An 18189-nucleotide genomic window follows, 5' to 3' on the forward strand; every position below is an offset into this window, starting at 1 on the left:
TTTTTCTCTACTCCCAAGCTGAAAAACACTAGTAAGTTCAGTCTTTTCTGGTACACAAACCATACCATATGTTTGATCATTTTTCTCACTCTATTCTAGTTCCACTATAGGTGGTTTTGGGATGAGGGTGGATATCGGACTCCACAGCTACATATATAGTATTCAAGATGTGATGTTTAAGAGCAGAGACTAGAAGAACATGTCTTGTTCAGCATGGCACAACAAAGCTGAAGGGGGAGATGATTGTTGCATAAGTAATTCAGGGAGTGTAAACACCAGGGGAGGAGAAGAGTTATTTAAGCTAATGGACAATGTTGGCATGAGAACAAGTGAGTATAAACATACCATAAATAGATTTAGGCTGGAAATAAGATTTCTGATCATTGTTCATAGTCTGAACTGAACAGTAGACAACTGTGATGAAAAGGGTGTTAGATTCTTAGAAATAACTTGTATTTTAAATAAGAAAAGGTAGTGGTATTGGTCACCCTTTCTAGATCTGGAGCCCGTAGAGATCCTTGGGCACATTCATGTGTCTGCTGCCATTTTCCAGCAAGGAACCTTTTTCACTTTTCATGGTATTTCATACTAAAACCACTGGGAAGGGAAGAAGATTTACCAGTTTTAAATAACAGAGCTCCTTTATGTATGTCTCCGTTTTTATGAACATAAATGCAGCATTGTGCATTGGATCAAACTTAAGAAATAGAAAGTAGATGGACTCAGAATTAGTGGACATGATAAATTTGAATGTATGTAGAAATTAGGAGGGGGAAAAAGCGTAGATTCAAGAGTTTGATGAACTTGAAACCAATGTGATTTTTCAGAAGTGTTGAGCATTGTTTTACACTAGGTTTTCTTTAAATTCAGGGGAAGGCGGTATTAGGTGGACAAGGAGCATTCTTGCAAACCTTTGAATAAATACTTCCAGTTTTCACTTGCTTGCTTATTAAGAATTCCTGCCATAGCTATCACTAGGCCAGCTCCACCATAGTAGCAAGAGCACTGAGGTACTCGTTACAGCAATTAGTGTTTTAACCAGAGTGGTGTCTGAAACAGATCTGAGCAGGTATAAATGGCACAACATCAAAACAGCATCAGTTTCGCGAGCCTGCCCAGGGGCTACCACCAGGAAAGCAACATTCCTTGTAGTAGCAGTGGGAAAACTCTGCCAAATTCCCTGAGACAGACCAGTCCTTGGAGTCCCATTCAGGGTACTTCCTGTGGGGATCTGAACATATTAGAAAGCAAATACTGACAATTAAAAACAAGCACTTAAAAATTCAAGTAAAAATTGAATCCTTCTAGTGCAGGAAAAAATCTGGGAAGGGGGAAAAAAAAAGTAGAACAGCAGCAAAAAGAATTCTATGTAAATTGTTGTAAGATGTATTTTTCTGGTTGAGATTCAAATCAGTTTTGCATCAGTCACTGAAAGTGGCACAGGAGCAAAAAGGGGATTTAAACTGCCACATTTTGTCCTTGCCAGGCACTAGCTTAAAGGTGTTTGAAGTGATCTCACACAGCACTGCCTGAACTCTGCTTGGTGTCAACAACAATTTTAAATGTCAATAGTCTGCAAGAAGATTTGCATATACAAATATGTGTGTATTGTGAATCCTTTTTGTTGATAAAAAGTCCTGATTATGAAGTTCATCATCTACTGCAAATCAGATGTTTCTTGGTAGCTATCAGATGCTAATAATTTATCTTCCAGAAAATAACTTAAGTACAAAAGAAAATGAGGATTAAAATCAATTTGAATTTGTTTTTCTCTTTACTGATTTAAACTGTGATTGGAATCAGTGATTTAAATAATTTTGAATAATTTCTGCTCTTTACACTGCAGGGATAGTACATGCCATGTGGTAGGAGAGTACTGAAATTTATTCAGATAGATATCCCAGTTCTGGCTCCTGACAAATCCATTAAGAAACAAAACCACATAGTTGAGGTTTGGGGGATTTTTTTTTTTTTTTTTTTAGGGGACTTCCCACAGTAGCTGTACCCATATGAAAAGGCCTTTCCCTGCTAAATATGCTTGGGAGCAGGAAAAAACCTGATGCACCAGAACCAAAGACTTCGTTGGGTACTGTGCAAAGGAGCAAGAGCTGCTGAAGCTGTGAGGAGTTTCTGTCAAGCATCTGCTTTCCTGGGGCAGCGCTGCTGAGGAGGGCAGTTCCTTGCCTGACTAGTTTATTTTTCTGAGAACTGCTTCAGTGTCTTACAAACATTAGTCCTCAAGACAAATTCATTTCCGTGGTAACTCCGTGCAGGCCAGAGGAGTTTCAGGGTTTGGTGTATGTGTATCACACATAACATGCCCAAAGAGCTTCACTGTGTATTGCCTCAGTATTTTTCTAAAAGCTTTGCCTGGTGACTTGACAGATTATTTCTCACCTCAAGAGGCTGTACTTGAAATATTGTGTCCCTTCAGGGAGTAATTATAAATAGCAAGGACTTGAATGAACACCTTCTTAATCTTCCATCTTTGACTTAATATTTTCCCTTCTTATCAACTCTCAGCCACTTGCTTTGAAATCTGACCAATGGCTTCATGTGATTAATACATCAAACAGGTAAATTAGAGCCGTTTTGACTCGGAATAGAAATTTGAATGGATTGGAAAAAATGAACAGACATCTCTCTCTTCAAGCTGTTGTGCTCCACGTATCATTCTAGATTTATGTATTCTTCACCATTGTCATTCTTCTACCATATGCATGAATATTCAGTAATGTGAATTTTTCCCAACTATGTCTTGACTGCCGTTTTTCAAGGTAGCAGCTTTCTCTTTATTTCATGACAGTAAAAGTGCTGATGAAAACTACTTTGGTCTTAAGACCTTTTTCTTAGATGGTGTATGTGAAATGAGTTGATGGGTCTCAAATTTTATCACCGGGAGCTTGACTACATTCATTGCTCAGTTGGCCAACAAAAACAAAAAAAAGCTAAGGCTTGAACCTGGTCTAAGTATTCCAGCATCCTCATGCTCTCCCCACCCTGACACTGAAACCATCCAAACTTTGAGTTGCGTATCTGAGATGTAATAGTTTTGTTTCTGGATCGAAGCACATCGGCAGAGCAATGGGGAAGGCGTTTGTCATTCCGTGGTACGTGCTGCGCAATTATGGACATTAATCCTGCGTGCACTTTTCAGAACAAAATTGAATTGTATGTTCTGTCCCTGAGAAGATGGCTTTCTTTTAGTTCCATAGCACATTGAAATTAAAGTCTGCTGAGAATATAAATGAGATCTTGTTTCAACTTTATGACTTTCCTGCAGGCACTAGTAGACCAGATAGAAGAGGTACAGAAGTGCTCTCCTTTTTGAAATTTAGCATATCTAACAAAAAAAATGGAGAAGATTTGATAAAAGCAAAGCCACTTTGGGAGATGGTCTGGCATGGTTTGGTTGTTTGTCCTGGATGTTTCCCTACAAATCCAAGTCAGGTTTGTAGGTGACAGCACAGCACCTGAGCTCTCATAAGGAAAACTGTGCTTACATTTCAGTGCACCATTTGTTTGCCTCTAAATGTTTGGGTTTGGTCTCTGGATTTTAAAGCAGCTGCCCAGCTGTTGGGCACAACGGACTCTCTCAGTGAGCACATTCTGTGCACTGAGCCACTTACAGGAAAGCAGGTTACATATTCTGGTTAATCCACTTTTTCAGCTAGAAGCCACATCTATTTGCATGTTCCTCCCCAGCGTCGCAGTCACTTCTTAGCTTCTTAGGAGCCTATTGCGCTAGTTCTTGCATTTACTGACAGAACACGGCTCTCGGAGGCACAAACTGTGCTGTGGGAACACTCTGTGGCGTAAGAATCTGTGGAAGAAGGAAGCATGGCAGGATTTCCCTCATTTCCCAGTGGATAGTCCCAATCGTGCCACCGCTCTTCCTGTAGAGAGTAAATTTGTAGATCCAGATCTCATGAGCTGTTCGAGTTTGTTGGTACCTCTTTGTTGCCACAAATCTGATGCTGTGAAGGTAGAAGACCTCAGTTATTTATCAGCAGGTTCCCAAGATGCAGCACTCATGTCTTGTGTGGTACATGAACTCGATGTTTCACTACTCTGCAGTCTTATTTATTATATTTTTAAGATGACAGGGCATTTGGGGGTTTTGGGGGGGTTGTTTTGTTTTTAAGGCTCATGAGAGAGATGGAGCGAGTGAGTTACGACCAGCACGTTCTGGTTTTGCTGTTTCATGTGCTGCCCCTCTATACTGCACTGCAATAGTCCGTGGTTGTCAGCCTTCAAGAGATAATCATGCGACCCTTGCTGCCTTTCTTTTCCCGTGTTGGATACTGGTTAGCGAAAATACATGCAGTGGGCATTACATGGAAGGAGCGATCAATATATTATTTTGTCTTGAGTTACTTTATTTGATCTAAGGTTGATCAATCAGACTGTTTATTAAGAGATTGGGATGGATATTCAGTGTATCAGATGACTGGTCTTATGTCACAGTTCTGGTAAAATAGATAGTAAGAAGAAGTAAGATCATGATACTAGGTGGATATTTGGATTGTCAGAATGTCCCTGCTAGTGGTAAGAATATGACTGAAATATTGGCTAGAACTCTTGAGAAAAGTGTCATGAAATTTGCCCAGGCCCAACAGCTGAGATCATATTTCACATGAATGGACCCTTACACCAAAACAATGAACCTTAGACAGCTATTGGGTAACTCTCTTATGCTGATACAGGTCAAGAATCATGATTCATAAACATCTCAGTGGATTTCCTTTTCAAAAATGTGTGCTGGACTCCAGAAAGCAGCAGCAGCTCAGATCACAAGATCTTGTTTCAGGGACTTGCATATAAACCAGTTTGAGGTTGGTTTTTTCCCAATTGTTTCCACGTAAATATTTTTTTTCTCTAATACTAGCTAAATATAATATTCTATAAAATTCATAAAAGTTTCAAAGGAAGGTTAAATCAAAGGTACGTTTGTACCACATTGAAAACTGTACTTCACCTCATCTTGAGAATCATAGAATCATAAACTCTAGTGTCTAATATGAAAAGACAGATCCTGTTTAGCACTGGTAGCAGCAGCTGCAATCTCATGGTACTAGAGATCCTCAGGACCAAGCGAGTACAGTGCAGGGGTTGTAGTCTTCCTCCCCCATCTTGGTTTTACTACTTAAGGATATTTGCATGAGAATAAAATCTGGTTCTTTGGCACTCATCTGCTCCTGCTGTTTATTCTTCGCTTGAGGTTATTGTCTCAGTTTGTGACAACATAATTGGTTTCTGTGGAGAAGATTATGATATTGATGAGACTTATATATGACTTCAGGTGAGGTGCAATCAAAGCAACAGTTCAGAATAGAAAGTACTGTCTGTTTTCATGCAGTTTTCACTAAGGCTCATTCAGCAGCTTAATTAAGGATGTTATTTATTACTGAATTATATCACGCAAAGCTGAAGTATGGACACAGTTAAGCCCATACAGGCATGACTAGGGTCACTGCTGCTTATTTTGTTTTCTAAGCTTGATGTAAACTGCACCAGGCTAGTCAAATGTACGCTGTTCACACAAGGGTTGCTCGCTATTTGTCGTAATTTAGTGTTCTCTAGTGTAGACAAGCTGAAAGAATTGAGCTGGAAAAATACTCTCTTAATAGTTCTTTCTGTGTATTAAATATTTCTTTGAATGGTTAGCTGCTCTTGTACAAGATGAGAGTTTTGGAGAGCAATTATAATCAGAAAAGTTTATTTTATTGTGTTGTTCTCCCCCCACTGATTCCCAGTTTGCTATTTTATATCATATCCTATCCAATTTTTTTTAAACACCAGCTCGGCAAAGTTTACCTAGCATTTGGAAATCATTCTGAGATCTTCTTGGCATGTGTGTCTCCACTCCTAACGCAGGCCTGGTAATTAGAGCTCATTTGTCAGTCGTGTTGCTGTTGTAAGCAGCAGAGTGGAACACACTCTCCCGTGGCAGGGCTGGCCGAGGAGCGAGGTTTGATGTGGGTTACGCTCGGTGACCTGCTGCAGCCCAGATAGGCTAATACAAATAGCGAGAGTGCTAGTATGCGTCGCAGATGAGAGGAGTATGATCTATGTCATGATTTAATTTGCTGTGAATGACATTTTGCCATGGTGTGACTGGTGGATTGTCCTTGGGGGACGTCACAAGTTATTTTTTTCTCCTGGCTGGATTACAGAGCCAAAAGGCTGGAGGGGGGGGTGAACGAGCACGAGCCAGGTTACGCGGAGCCTCGCGCGGAATCAGCGCAGGCTAGTGGAGACTTGGTCTGCCCACGGGCAGGTGCGGGACCAGGCGTCTTCCTTCCGGATGTCATCTGTTCTCCTGCCTCTGCTAGAGGCCAACTGTATAATCGAACCACAAATGCTGCTGTAATCGTGTTGGTTATCCTTGCTTCGCAGTTTAAAGCTCTCCTTTGTAGGCCTGTAGTGAGAAATGCATCCCCCCCCCTTCCTCTCTGCTCCAGAAAACACTGGATTCTGATATTACCTTGTGATTCTGAAAGCCAAGGCCTTAGGCACATGCCTTTCGTGCCTCAGCTTTCATCTGTTCCTGCTCTCGGTTGTGTACAAACACAATGGGGAAAGCGAGAAACCTGAGGAGACAGGCTGAACATAACCGATCGTATTCTGGAGAGCCCCATCATGTTTTGCAAGTAAATGCCTCGCTCCTGGCATTGCGAATGAGCAAGATGGGGAGAATACCATCACGTACCCATAATTTGAGTTTGAGTTGGCGAGAGGACAGAAGTACAAACAAGAAATGGATATTTAAGGTATTCAAAATAAGGAAGGGGCATAATTACATGATTCACTTGGCTTTATCAACAGTTGCCTGTAAATATGTGTTTATAGTTTGACTGTATTTTGTTACTTAAACTTGAGCGACTGGGCTTTGTGTTGATGATGGTGTCACAAGGGCTGTGAATGGGCATAAGGTAGCATTGCCGCTTGCTCCGGTGCCAGCTCCTGCCTCTTGCGGCCTCTTCTCCTGCGCTACCCCAAGTGTTTGCGGGGCCATGTGGTAATTCAGACCAGGGAACGGAGCTGAAACTAGTTTGGCAAAAATCCTGATGCAAGGACCATTAGATGTGCTTCTTTATGGCTTCTTGGTTGCTCAGCACATGCAAATATTTAATTTCATGTTTAATTCTCTGTTGTGGGCGTAGGAGCCGGAGGCAAAATCCTAACAACTTGAATGGAATCAGGATTTCCCCTGAAAGCAGGCCCATAAGTCCAATGGGAAATTTAATTCTCAGCGCTCATATCCAGGCCTGTGTGTCTTGACCCTCAGCTGCAAGCTCTTGAGGGCGAAGGCAGCGTCCGTGTTCAGGTGCTGGCCCTACTGTGACCTTTGGATCCAGAAGAGGTCCCCGATTGACCGAGGTGTAACGTTTCATACTGCAGGGAGGATATTTTATTGTAAAACCCCAGTAGTGGGTCAGCACGTTCAGAGTAGGGCTGGAAATGGTTCCTCCTCAGGAGCAAGCAGAAAAGGGGGTGTCTGCACGGGGAGCAGCGTGGGGCCAGATGCGAGCAGCTCTGCAAGCCGGGTCGCCTTGTGTATCCCACCTTATCCCAGCGCCGGTTCTGCCGCAGCAGGGGCATGGCTTGAAATCCCGAAGTTTGCTCGGTGCCTTCCTCCTCCCGAGGGATAGAGGTTTCCTCCTCCCGTCCCGATCCTGGCAGCGGGAGGCGAGGTAGAGGGGTGTGTGTCTGTCTGTCTGTGCGCCTCTCCTTTGTCTCCAGCAGCCCGTGCAGCGCCGTGCACCCTGCGGGCGGCCGCGCATCCCAGCGCCGCGCATCCCCTCCCCTCCCGCCCCGCTCGGCACACCCAGGCAGGCCGAGCATCGGCCCGCCCCCGCCGGCCCCCTCGGCAGCTCGCGGGGCTAATTACCAGCAGGGGGCAAATTGCCAGCAGGGCGTTAAAGCCCTCCGCCCCCTCCCCCAAATCCCCCCCCCCCGGCCCCGGCCGGGCTCGGCTGCGGCGGGGCGGCCGGCGCTGCCCCGGCCGAGCGGCCGCGCTGTCCCCGCAGGCCGGCTTTGTGCAAGCGGGCCGCGATTGGCCGTGCCGGCAGGGCCAGCCCCTTCCTGGCTGCCTGGCATGAATATGCACGGCCCCCCTTCCTCCTCCTCCTCCTGCATGTGTGTGTGTGTGTGCGGGGAGCGGGGCTCCGCCAGCAGCGCCGCTCCAGCCATGTCAGCTCGGCTCCGCCTGGGCCCACCATGAGCCATGGCCATGTCTGCGAGCGCCGACGAGGAGGACTACGAGTCGGAGCCGGAGCCCGAGCCGGGGCCGGGGCCCGAGCTGGGGCCGGAGCAGGTCCGGGGCGGGCGGCGAAGTTTGCAGCAGGAAGGGAGGGGAGGAGGCCGGGCCGGGCAGCGCCGCGCCGAGCCGAGCCGCGCCGGCAGCGGGGACGGGGAACAATGTGGGGTCGGGAGCGGCCCCGGCCCGGCCCGGGGCAGCGCCGCCCGCCGTGGGGCTGCGCCCGGCGGCGCCGCGGCTTGCGGGCGTGTCCGCGGCCCCCGGCGCTGCCCGCGGAGCGGGGCGCGGGAGCCTCCCGCCGGGGCCGGCCCGGGGCGCACGGCCTCGCCCGCTGTGGGCGCCCGGGGGCACCAGGAGTTCGGCACCTCCGAGGGCCCCGCGCCGCTTCTGAGGCGAACGCGCTTGGAGTGTGTGATTGTTCCTCTCGGGGGGTTTCCCTGTCGTTTCCAGAATTATATATATATATATATATTTATTTTATTTTTTTTTTTTTAGTAAGATTCCTCAAATAGCTGAGAGGGCTGCAGGACTTCAGGAGAGAGTCTGATGCTGAGCATGGCTACCTGGTCTTAGTTTGATTTGTAGCCAAAAGCTTTGCGTTCCCAGGGACGGGGGATGTAGAATAAAGAGAAGGATGTGTGCTGAAATGAAAAGAGAACTTTTATTAATACTTCCAGGGTTTATTCTCTGAAGGTTTGTTGGTTTGTTTGGTGGGGTTTTTTTCTCCTTTGGGGAAGGAGAATAAACTTTTTAAATTTATGAAGTAATCTGTGAAAAATAATCCAGAACATGTGTTCTAGATGGCATATTTTACTCTCTAAGAACTGCCTAAGCAATTAAAAATGTACCAGGAATAGAATTAAACATGTGTGTGCAATTTAAACATAAACTTGATAGTTTTGTTCATAACTAAAGGTGTTTTGCTCTTTTAAATAGCCTAATAATTTGCTTTTAGAGACAAGTTTGTATGTAGGCCAGGTCTTGAGTCTATCCTCCAAACCCCATCTCGTTTCTAAGAACTTTACTGTGTTTTGCTTCAGAATTGCACCAAGAAAGAGTTTGGAGTGGTGGTGGTGGTGTGCCTTGGGTGCTCCCCGGGGCTGGTAGTTCTGGTGCGGAAATCTTGAGAGAGATGTTAATGTGCTGCGCCAGCCTGGCGTGGTGTCAGTCCAAGAACCTAAGCCGGGTCTTGGATGAGTAACTTTATTAAGCCTTTACTTAATTCTGCGGATTGTGTGAATGTGCAGGCCTGTGCTGCTGCTCGACTCCCAGACCTGGTTATTAAAATGTCCCAGCCCCCTTCCTTTTCTTAAACTTTGTCCCACAGCAGGCCTCTTCCAGTTGCTTCTTGGTTTTGGTGTGATTACTGTATGCTTTTTTTTAAAAGAGCTAATCGTTAGGAGAGCAGATTGGTCTCAGCTGCGTTGTACCAGCTGTGAAGTTGCTGCTGGAGGTGCTAGGTCTTGCTGGATGAGTTTGGAGAGCTGGTTATGTTCTGGGATTCTTCAGCTCTTCTAAAACCTGAGGTTCGATAGTGTTTTTGTATCTTGATAGTTTAGAACAAAAATTAATGCAAGAAAGTGGAGGCCCTTGTGGGATTTCTTAAAAGGCTCGGTCAGATCCTAAATTACAACACTGTGACCTATGTAGCAAAGACCTGTGGAGTGTTTTTTCTTTTCATTCAAAACTGTTCCAGTGGTAAAAACCCTTGTGTTGGATCCAACTGTATATTCATACAAGCCTGCTTTAACACACATAGTTACTGTATTTTTCTGCACGGGATGTGTCAGATTGGTATCACGTAGCTTTTCTATTGTGATGGTCCCTGGTATGTAACAGGTGAAAGGCTTCAGCTCCTCAGGTGTAGCTGAACAGCACAACTTCAGCGCTTGGCTAGGAGCTGCAGGTTGCATCACTCAAACTTTCTTCCAACTTTGATTTCTCTTTCCCTAGTCTATGTCTAAACTAAGAAGGCAAAAAGACCGTCAGGTTTCCCAGCACAAGAGCGGACAGGATTTACTGCACTTCTAGTAGTTGCAGTCAGCACTGGGGACTTGGAAGCGTGTGGGTGCCGGGGCATGTGTCCTGCCTGGCCGTGGGGACGGCGGCACCCTGCTGCAGCCCACCTGCCTCGCTGGGTCGTTCACAGTAGGAAGAAATTTGATTTCTGACTGTGACACTTACCTGCAGTGTGTGTGTAAACAGACTGAGAAAAATCCTCCTGGATTTGGGTAGGGGGATTTGTCCTGCAGTAGCAATAAGAAAAAAAAGCTGTATTTGCATAAAGTGCCCCAAGTCTGTATAACTTACTGGTGTCTTTCTTTTTAAGAGCTCCTGCTTTGCATGCAACTTATCTACAGAAGCATATTTTTGCCAATATATCTTATTCCACCCTCCAGGCCTAACTTCTACATCCTCACCACCAGAGGAAAATAAACGGGGTCACTTGCATTGGCACCGACGTGCCAGTTTATCACAGCCTAAACATCATAGCTATGTTGGCAGGAAAGCTGCTGGAGTGTCACTAATGCCCAGCTGAACCTGTGAGGTATAAACTTTTTTATTTACTTGTGGGAAATTGATCTGTTTATTCAGTAGTGGAGCTCTGTGTGGTCACCTGGCAGTGGTTACTGGGAGCTACATTGCTTTTCGCAGGAGACGATGAGAAAGTTTGTAGGTATGAATTGGAGGAGATGATGGCCCTGAACATCTGGAGAGGATTAATCCTGCTTGGGGATGGCTGAGCTTGAAAAAGTTCCACTGCCTTCCCTTTCCCTCTGCTGCTGCTTGCTCAACGGGGGACCTTGGACTTGTCTTGCAGGACACCTCCACCCTGACAGGAGTGTATGCCAATGGGAGGTGATGTGACTTTTGTAAACCATCGCTGCTAGAGGACAACAACGCTCCTGGAGTTCGCACGCATTGACTTTTGGGCAGATGTGCTTTAGTCAGACATGTTAGATCTGTGGTGTTGGCTTGCGCTCTTCAGTTAATACAGTTTTTAAGGATGTTACTGGCATCAGTCTGATTTTTGTTGCCTTAAACTAGCTTTTTCCTCGTCATCACTGAATTCCTGCAGTCACATCATCCCATCCTTCCTTTATTCTGTCCTTCAAGTTCTTCCTTTGACAAGGGCTTCTGTTAATTGCTGAAGAGATGTGAGGGTTTAATGCTGAACAACTGTTGACTTGGTTGGGATTATTTAGTGCAAGACAGCGTGTGTGTAACAGGCTGTCAGTCTGCCAGGCAGTTTAATGCCAGTCCTCGTATTTCAGGGTTACTGTAGAGTTAATGACAGGGTCTGTTTTGGAGACCTCTGGTAAAATGTCTTTGGTGGATCTCAGTCCAGTGCATTGGTATGTGTGTTGCTGGTCTACACCACTGCTGGTTATTGTCAATTTGACTGATTTTCTTAGCAGGAAGGCCAAAACTACGTGCCTAGAAGGCTAGGAGAGGGACACATCACTGGAGCGGTAGAGGACAGTGCTGCTCGCCAGCCCTGGGCAGCAAGCAGGGAGCCTTGTCCTCCAGAACTTCTACCCTGTTTGAATTGAAAAATGCACTTCTGTGTCTGCCCACCTCTGATGCCATGGGAAGAGGCAAGGAAATAATTGAGCAGAAGCCTTTGCTATGGCACCCTGTGGGCTTCTCTGGTGCCCAGTGTCAGCCCGTGACCCAGTGTGCTTAGGGTGGTGTTTTAGCTGACAGCAGTTATGAATTGTGGGTTAATGTATGTGGCTTTTTTCCCCCTAGTGTTTGTTTATCAGATGTTATAAAGAAACAACTGGTAATTAAATTTGTCTATTATAATTATGTTAAAACAGTTCTATTGGGATGCAGTGCCATATAAAGGTCTAAGCGCAGGACTGGCACCTGGGAAGTCCTGGGTCCTCCATCTTTCTTTCGGTGCTGATACGGTTGTGTGGACTTGGTCAAACTACAGCAAATCAGAATAATCGGAATCTGTCCATGTGTTACAGAAGGAAATCACCCCTGTCTTGCAAATGGAAGGGATATATTTATGTGGCACAGCACCTCAAAGCAATGAACACTGTGCATGTAAGATGTCTTGGAGAGATTTATGTGGTGGATACATAAGCTGTCCAGATTGTACTTGGTTAGGAAGTGAAGTGCTTCAGGGTCTCACTGAACTGGCCACGTGATAAGCCCTTCAGAAGGGCACTGTGCATGTTCCTGGATTTTTTTTGGAGATGTTGAGTCTGAAATGATGGTACAGTGCCGCTGGCAGCAGTTTAAGCAGGTCACTGAAGCTGAGTGGTGGAGTAAGACCCGTGCCCAGGTAAAGGCCACTTGCAGAAGAGCTTGTTTCTAGTCTGCAGGATTTGTCAGCTTTGCTTTTTGGACCAGGACCTCCTTCCTCCTGGACTCTGTCACAGGGTCAGCTATCTTCTTCTCCAGAGCAGAGGAGTTTGTATGGGAAGTTGCCTGGTGACAGCTCCCAACAGAGCCCTCTTGGTGTTGGGATAGCAGTTGGGGAACATCAGCACCTACTCAATGATGCATTTAACAGCTGATAGCTCTTCAAGTGTTGGATGCTGGTGGTATTTTTGTTTACCTGAGGTCTTTTGAGTTACTCTTTGCAACTGCAAAGGTTAGAAATCTGTTGCTGTAAACATCAAAGTTGTGTTTCTGTTGTAATAAAAGCTGTGCTCAGGACAGAGGCCCTTAGTGCCTCTGCTGCTTCTGACCGTGGTGATGGTGGGTGGCTTCTTGGTGACTGCTGAGCAGGGAAATGACATACGGTGAAAGCATGTTAAGGTACCTGTAAGCAGGCCGTGAAAACTTCCCAGCAGCCAAATGTTTGTCCATAGCCAAGATAAACTAATGTTCCAAGTAATGACTCTTCCGGGTAGCGTTTCCTAGGGGTTTGTTTGGAGTTGGAAGTGTCATACCTGGGCTTATTCCCAGCTCTACACAGCCCTGTTGAGAGACTTGAATTGCTGATGACTGCCCTACACAGTCCTCTAACTGTTGTCCACCTGGAGTGCTGTTGAATTTGGTGGGGATTGTAGGAGCTCAGCACTTCTGAAAATCAGTTTGCAAATTTGTCCTCTTTCCTGTCTGAGGCTCCTTTAACCACTGTGGTGTGGGAGGGTGATCCCAAATTCATCATTTGTAAGTGGCTTTGTAGTTCACAGTGTATTACACTTGATGGCCTAAGCGTACTCCCTGTACCCAGGTGCTGTAGTGGCCCTGCTGTGTCTGCTGCAGGGGCAGGAGTAGGTTACCTTTGTGTGTTGCATAGCAGTAATGGGGGAGGGGGGGAACTCCATAAAAGAAAAAAAAAAACCCTAGCAGGATGTCCTGTTAACATGTTTTGGTTTAGAGGGCAGTGCGAGTCCACCAGCTTTCTAGGTTTTAATGTAATAGAATGTATTTAGTATATTAATCCTAATACGTTTCAGCAGCTGCTTCCACAGCCTTCACGAGGAGCTTGGGAGAGTGGTTGTCATCACTTCAGCATCCTCCTACCCCTCTTCTGAAGACTCTTGCTGTGGCCAGAGGAGCATGGGCACAGTTTCTGTGGAGGTGCTGGAGAACATAGGGGATCGCTTGTGACAGTATTTCAGGCAGGTTGTCTCAACTCCCTGGTCTTTGTTGTAAGATTTAAGAAAAGAAATCTTTTCAGGTTTGGTATAATCTTTCTTTTCTTGAACAGTTTTCAGAGGTGGCTGCTGGGTACACAGAGTCAGCAGGCACAGGCTGTGCTGGGGGTCTCAGCTTGTCTCCTGGGGAAAAGAGATGATAGGATCTGCTACATAATAGTGTGTCACCCAGTCCTGAGCTTGAGGCCATGGAGCTGCTGTTTGCTGGCCACCGTGGTGAACCCAGGTTAAGAAATCCTGCCGTGCACTGCCACTTAGGCATTATTTGCAAGACAGCTCCACAGAGTTGTGCTAGGAGGATGGCAAATTGCAGTACAGAGATGGGAACAGGATTTGAGAAGGAAATCTTTACCTAGTTTTGTTACCAGAGCTGGTACATTGTAAAGCTGCAGTCCGAGCTGGAAATCCTGCAGCATCTTTTCACTAACATCAACCTGGAATTTATCTGGCCATCTGCCATGTGCAAATAAACCCCAAATCATGTTGGAGGCTCCTTCTACCCCCTTGAATCCCAGCCCCTTTCTGGGAGAGCAACCCACAGGCCAGGTTTTCTTTTGTGGAGGTTTTTAAAGCGACCACTTCGGAGTGTCTTGAAACTAGATACTAGTGGGAATTCCTGCAAGGCCTCTTTTAGCCTTGCTGGCTGGGACATCCTCGAGTGAAAATGTGGCTTGGATTGAGGATTGGTCAGTTGGTAAATTAGTCCAAACCCACCTAGTACAACTGCTTGATTTTCCTGACAAGCAGTGAAGAGGTCTGGGTAGGTAGGAAATACTACATACGGTGAGATCAGAGGTCTGCACCACACCTGTGCTGTGTGGTGGTGGTGGTCTGTAAGGAAATCAGAGTGGTGTGGTCTAGTTTCAGACTTGTTCTTGAACCTTCACTTTCCTGACTTTTTTTTTTTTAAGGATTCCCAAATTCTGGATTCAAACGATGTCTTTTTACTGCTTGCATCTTTGCAATGTCCTGGCACGTAAGATGCTGTCCTTGGAATTAGGACTTGGCTCATATTACTGTGGCAGAATCAGGAGTTGTCTTTCAAGGAAAAATCAAACTCGGTACTTTTCCAGCTGAAAGAGATTGCATTTTAAAAAGACCATTCTGATGGTGGTGTAACTGTTGTTTGTCTTCTTAAACTTAATCACATTCAAACCTAGTGGGAAGGAGTCAGATGCTCGCATAGAATCTTCCATGCACTGTTGGCAGCAGGGAACTGCCGAGGTCGTTGCACGTATTTTGGTTTAACTTGTTCCCACTGATGTCTAGCCTTTGGTTTGTGTCGCTCGCATCCCTTGCTAGTGGAAGGAGACTGATAGAGAGAACGGAGGAGTGATTCATGCTGTGGAAGGAAATTATCTCTTATCTAGGTTGCCTCTAAGCCAGTCCTGACTTTATCCTTGAGAGGCTGAAAAGTTGGTCTAAAAGGTAAATATTTATTCTTTAAGTGTCTGAAATTGATCTGAAATCCAGGCGTCTGGTCTGGTTGCCGATGGGAAGGAAGCCACACTTGTCTCTGTTCACACAGCACGGTGCGATTCAACCTGCAAGCGGAACAAAACCTGTTCTGGAGGAGCATAATTAAAAACTTGCTGAAATCTGTGTAACCTCATCGACTAAGGAATGTTTTCTCCCACCTCCGTTATGATAGGTCTGTGGGAGAGAAAGCGAAGAGGTCTAGCTCCTAGCTTCTCTGCTCTCCCAGTACTGAAGTTCCTGGGATGGAGACTGTTAAAATAACAGCACTCTTCTGCATCTTAGGAAAGCTCCAGTGACTTTAAGTCAACTGAGAGGCAGATCAAATACTGGGCAATGTGGCTTTTCTTCATGGCTGTATAGTAGGACACTTAAGGAAGATTTTGGAGTACCAAGTAGACTGTTTCCATACCGTTTCTTTTGAAAACTGCAGTGGAAATTCTGGATGGTGCTCTCTAGCCAACCTCCCCCTGCTTTGGTGATTGCCCAGAATTCAGCAGGAACAGAAAGTGAAACTGGCTGGTCTGTTGGTCATATACTGAGATGTACAGAAAGTGGAAGGATCGTATGAATGCTAAATCAGATGAGCTTTGCCGTCCTATTACCATCAGCTTTATGGAGAAAGCTGTCAGTGGTGAGAATGAGCTAAGCCAATTCTTGCGTAATTAGCCCCATACAATTACATGGTATTTAGCGATGTTTGGCTTGAGCTGTAAGTTCATGTGTATAACAGGGAGTTTCTGATGAGAACATGAAATTTAGATATCCAGAGTGAATATGTTGCAGTTAACCTAATCATTTAAAATCTTTTCATGCTCCTTTAGCTTCTGTCTCAAAGATCATTGAAATCTAGACCTAGGATGCCCTTTTTAGCCTTTGCACAGCATCTACTTTTGAGCTCTTGCTAGCATAGGATGTGAGGGGAGCTACTTTGGAAAGGTTTTGTAGTATTTGTGGTTTATTTCCTACTTTATCACTTGGCAGTACTTAATACTCTCCTGTTTTTTTAGCGAGATTGCTGTGGCTTGAGCCATTGTTGCTGAGTGTTTCTCTGCTGTACCCAACCTCAAAATTACTTTTGCTGCCTCCTTTGATTCTTCCACTTCCAGCAAAGTAGACCTTCTGCCTTACACCCAGCACAATCCTAAGAGCTCTCTAGCCCAGAGCTCAGCAGTGGTGCAGATCATCTCTTGACCTAAGCCAAGCACATCATTTGGGACTTACCCTGCATCGAGTTGTGCATAAATTGATTCTCCCTGCCCTCCTATTGAAGTGGCCTTGTTACAGGTTTGGGATCTCTCATGCCTTGGTTTCTTTGTCTTTTTACAATGCTGCTTTTCTTGAAGAGGTAATGGAACTCCTTTAGCTAGAAGAGTGATCGTGTGCATCTGCTGAGTATTGCCCATCTGCACATAATTCTGATACGTCTGGCAGTTACACATCTAAGATGTATACAGCTCCTGTCCAAGGAAGCTGGGTAGTTGAGATAAGTGGAACATGCGATTAACCTTGTGTGTCTGGCTCTTTCAGAACAGGGCAGTCGGACGGCCCAAAGGGAAACTGGGCACCGCTTCTGCGGTGAAGCTCGCAGCTAATCGGACAACCGCTGGAGCACGTCGGAGGAGGACGCGATGCCGCAAGTGCGAAGCGTGTCTGCGGACAGAGTGCGGCGAGTGTCACTTCTGCAAAGACATGAAGAAATTTGGGGGACCTGGCAGGATGAAACAGTCCTGCATCATGAGGCAGTGTATTGCGGTAAGTATACATGTTACTACAGCTCATTTGGAGGATTTTTTCCTATATCTGTGTTTTCCGGTGACACAGTGTGGAACTGAGAACTCTGCTCCGAGTAGTCTCTGAAGTGCATTGGGCAAAACAGTGTAATCCCTGCCCTCTGGTTCAGATCTCTTCTTCCCATTGCTTTTCACACACACCCCAAATCTTAAACCATAATGCTCCTAAAACTTTGTAGCACAGCTTGCTTTCTCAGTAATCTAGAAGGTAAATGTGGAGATTATCAGTACGCTGGAAATTGGCACTCAAATCACACTGAAATTCTGGGTTTTGGGGGAGAAGGGGAAGAGTAGGAAGGTCCGATTTAAAGGGAGAAGAGGCCTGTTTGGTTTGGATCTCTGAATCATCCTGAGAAAAGCTGCCTTGCCAGCCAGCTTTACCATCTTTACTTAACCAGCTTAAGATACGGAGAAATTTTTGTCGTTCTCCAAGATTTTGGTGTCTCTAGGCTACTTGAGATCTGAATTTCAATTTGTTTGCTATCACCTAGGCATATAGGAGGGATTTGATCCAATTGAGCCAAAGAGCCATCAACCCAAGGTCTTCTCTTCCTCAGGGACTGGAAACAGCTGTCAAGGGATGAGTGTCGGAACAGGGCAAGCAGGCAGTCAGGGACAGTTTCCTGGGCTGCTCTGATACATTGCTTAGAAGCTTCTTCAGTCATAAGTGATAGCTTTGTATTTAACAAATATTGACAGATTAATCTTCCATTAAGTTGTCCAAGCACCTTTTGAACCTGTTGCTTTCATACTGCCTGTCACTGAGCTTCTCCTCAGATCTCATGTCCACAGCACCCCCATTGAAGGGTAAAAATTAGCTTTAGTGTTTATCTTAATTCTTTGGAAGGTCTTGTTTATGTTGTTGTTAAGGGTTTGGTTTTCTGTTTTGTTTTTTATTTTTTTAAGGAAAGGAATGTTGTTTATTCATAACTGAAATACCACCCCATCTATACCGATTTCTCTCTTCACTCTTGTAACAGTTCCTTTCGCTTAGGTTTGGTTTGGGTTTTTTTTCTTTTCTTTGATTCTG

The 18189-nt window shown here is 45.4% G+C and overlaps 1 protein-coding gene across 9 annotated transcripts in view; it reads left to right on the forward strand.

Moving 5' to 3' along the window:
- KDM2B (lysine demethylase 2B) overlaps positions 1–18189 on the forward strand; it is a 125956-nt gene that overhangs the window by 91265 nt on the left and 16502 nt on the right. For all 9 annotated transcript variants that reach the window (XM_075770120.1, XM_075770119.1, XM_075770116.1 and 6 more), the window contains one exon: positions 16897–17121. In XM_075770120.1, the coding sequence (XP_075626235.1) occupies positions 16897–17121 (225 nt within the window). The remainder of the gene's footprint in view (positions 1–16896; positions 17122–18189) is intronic.

The sequence above is a fragment of the Balearica regulorum genome, chromosome 17 (assembly GCF_011004875.1).
Source record: "Balearica regulorum gibbericeps isolate bBalReg1 chromosome 17, bBalReg1.pri, whole genome shotgun sequence".
Taxonomy (NCBI): domain Eukaryota; kingdom Metazoa; phylum Chordata; class Aves; order Gruiformes; family Gruidae; genus Balearica; species Balearica regulorum.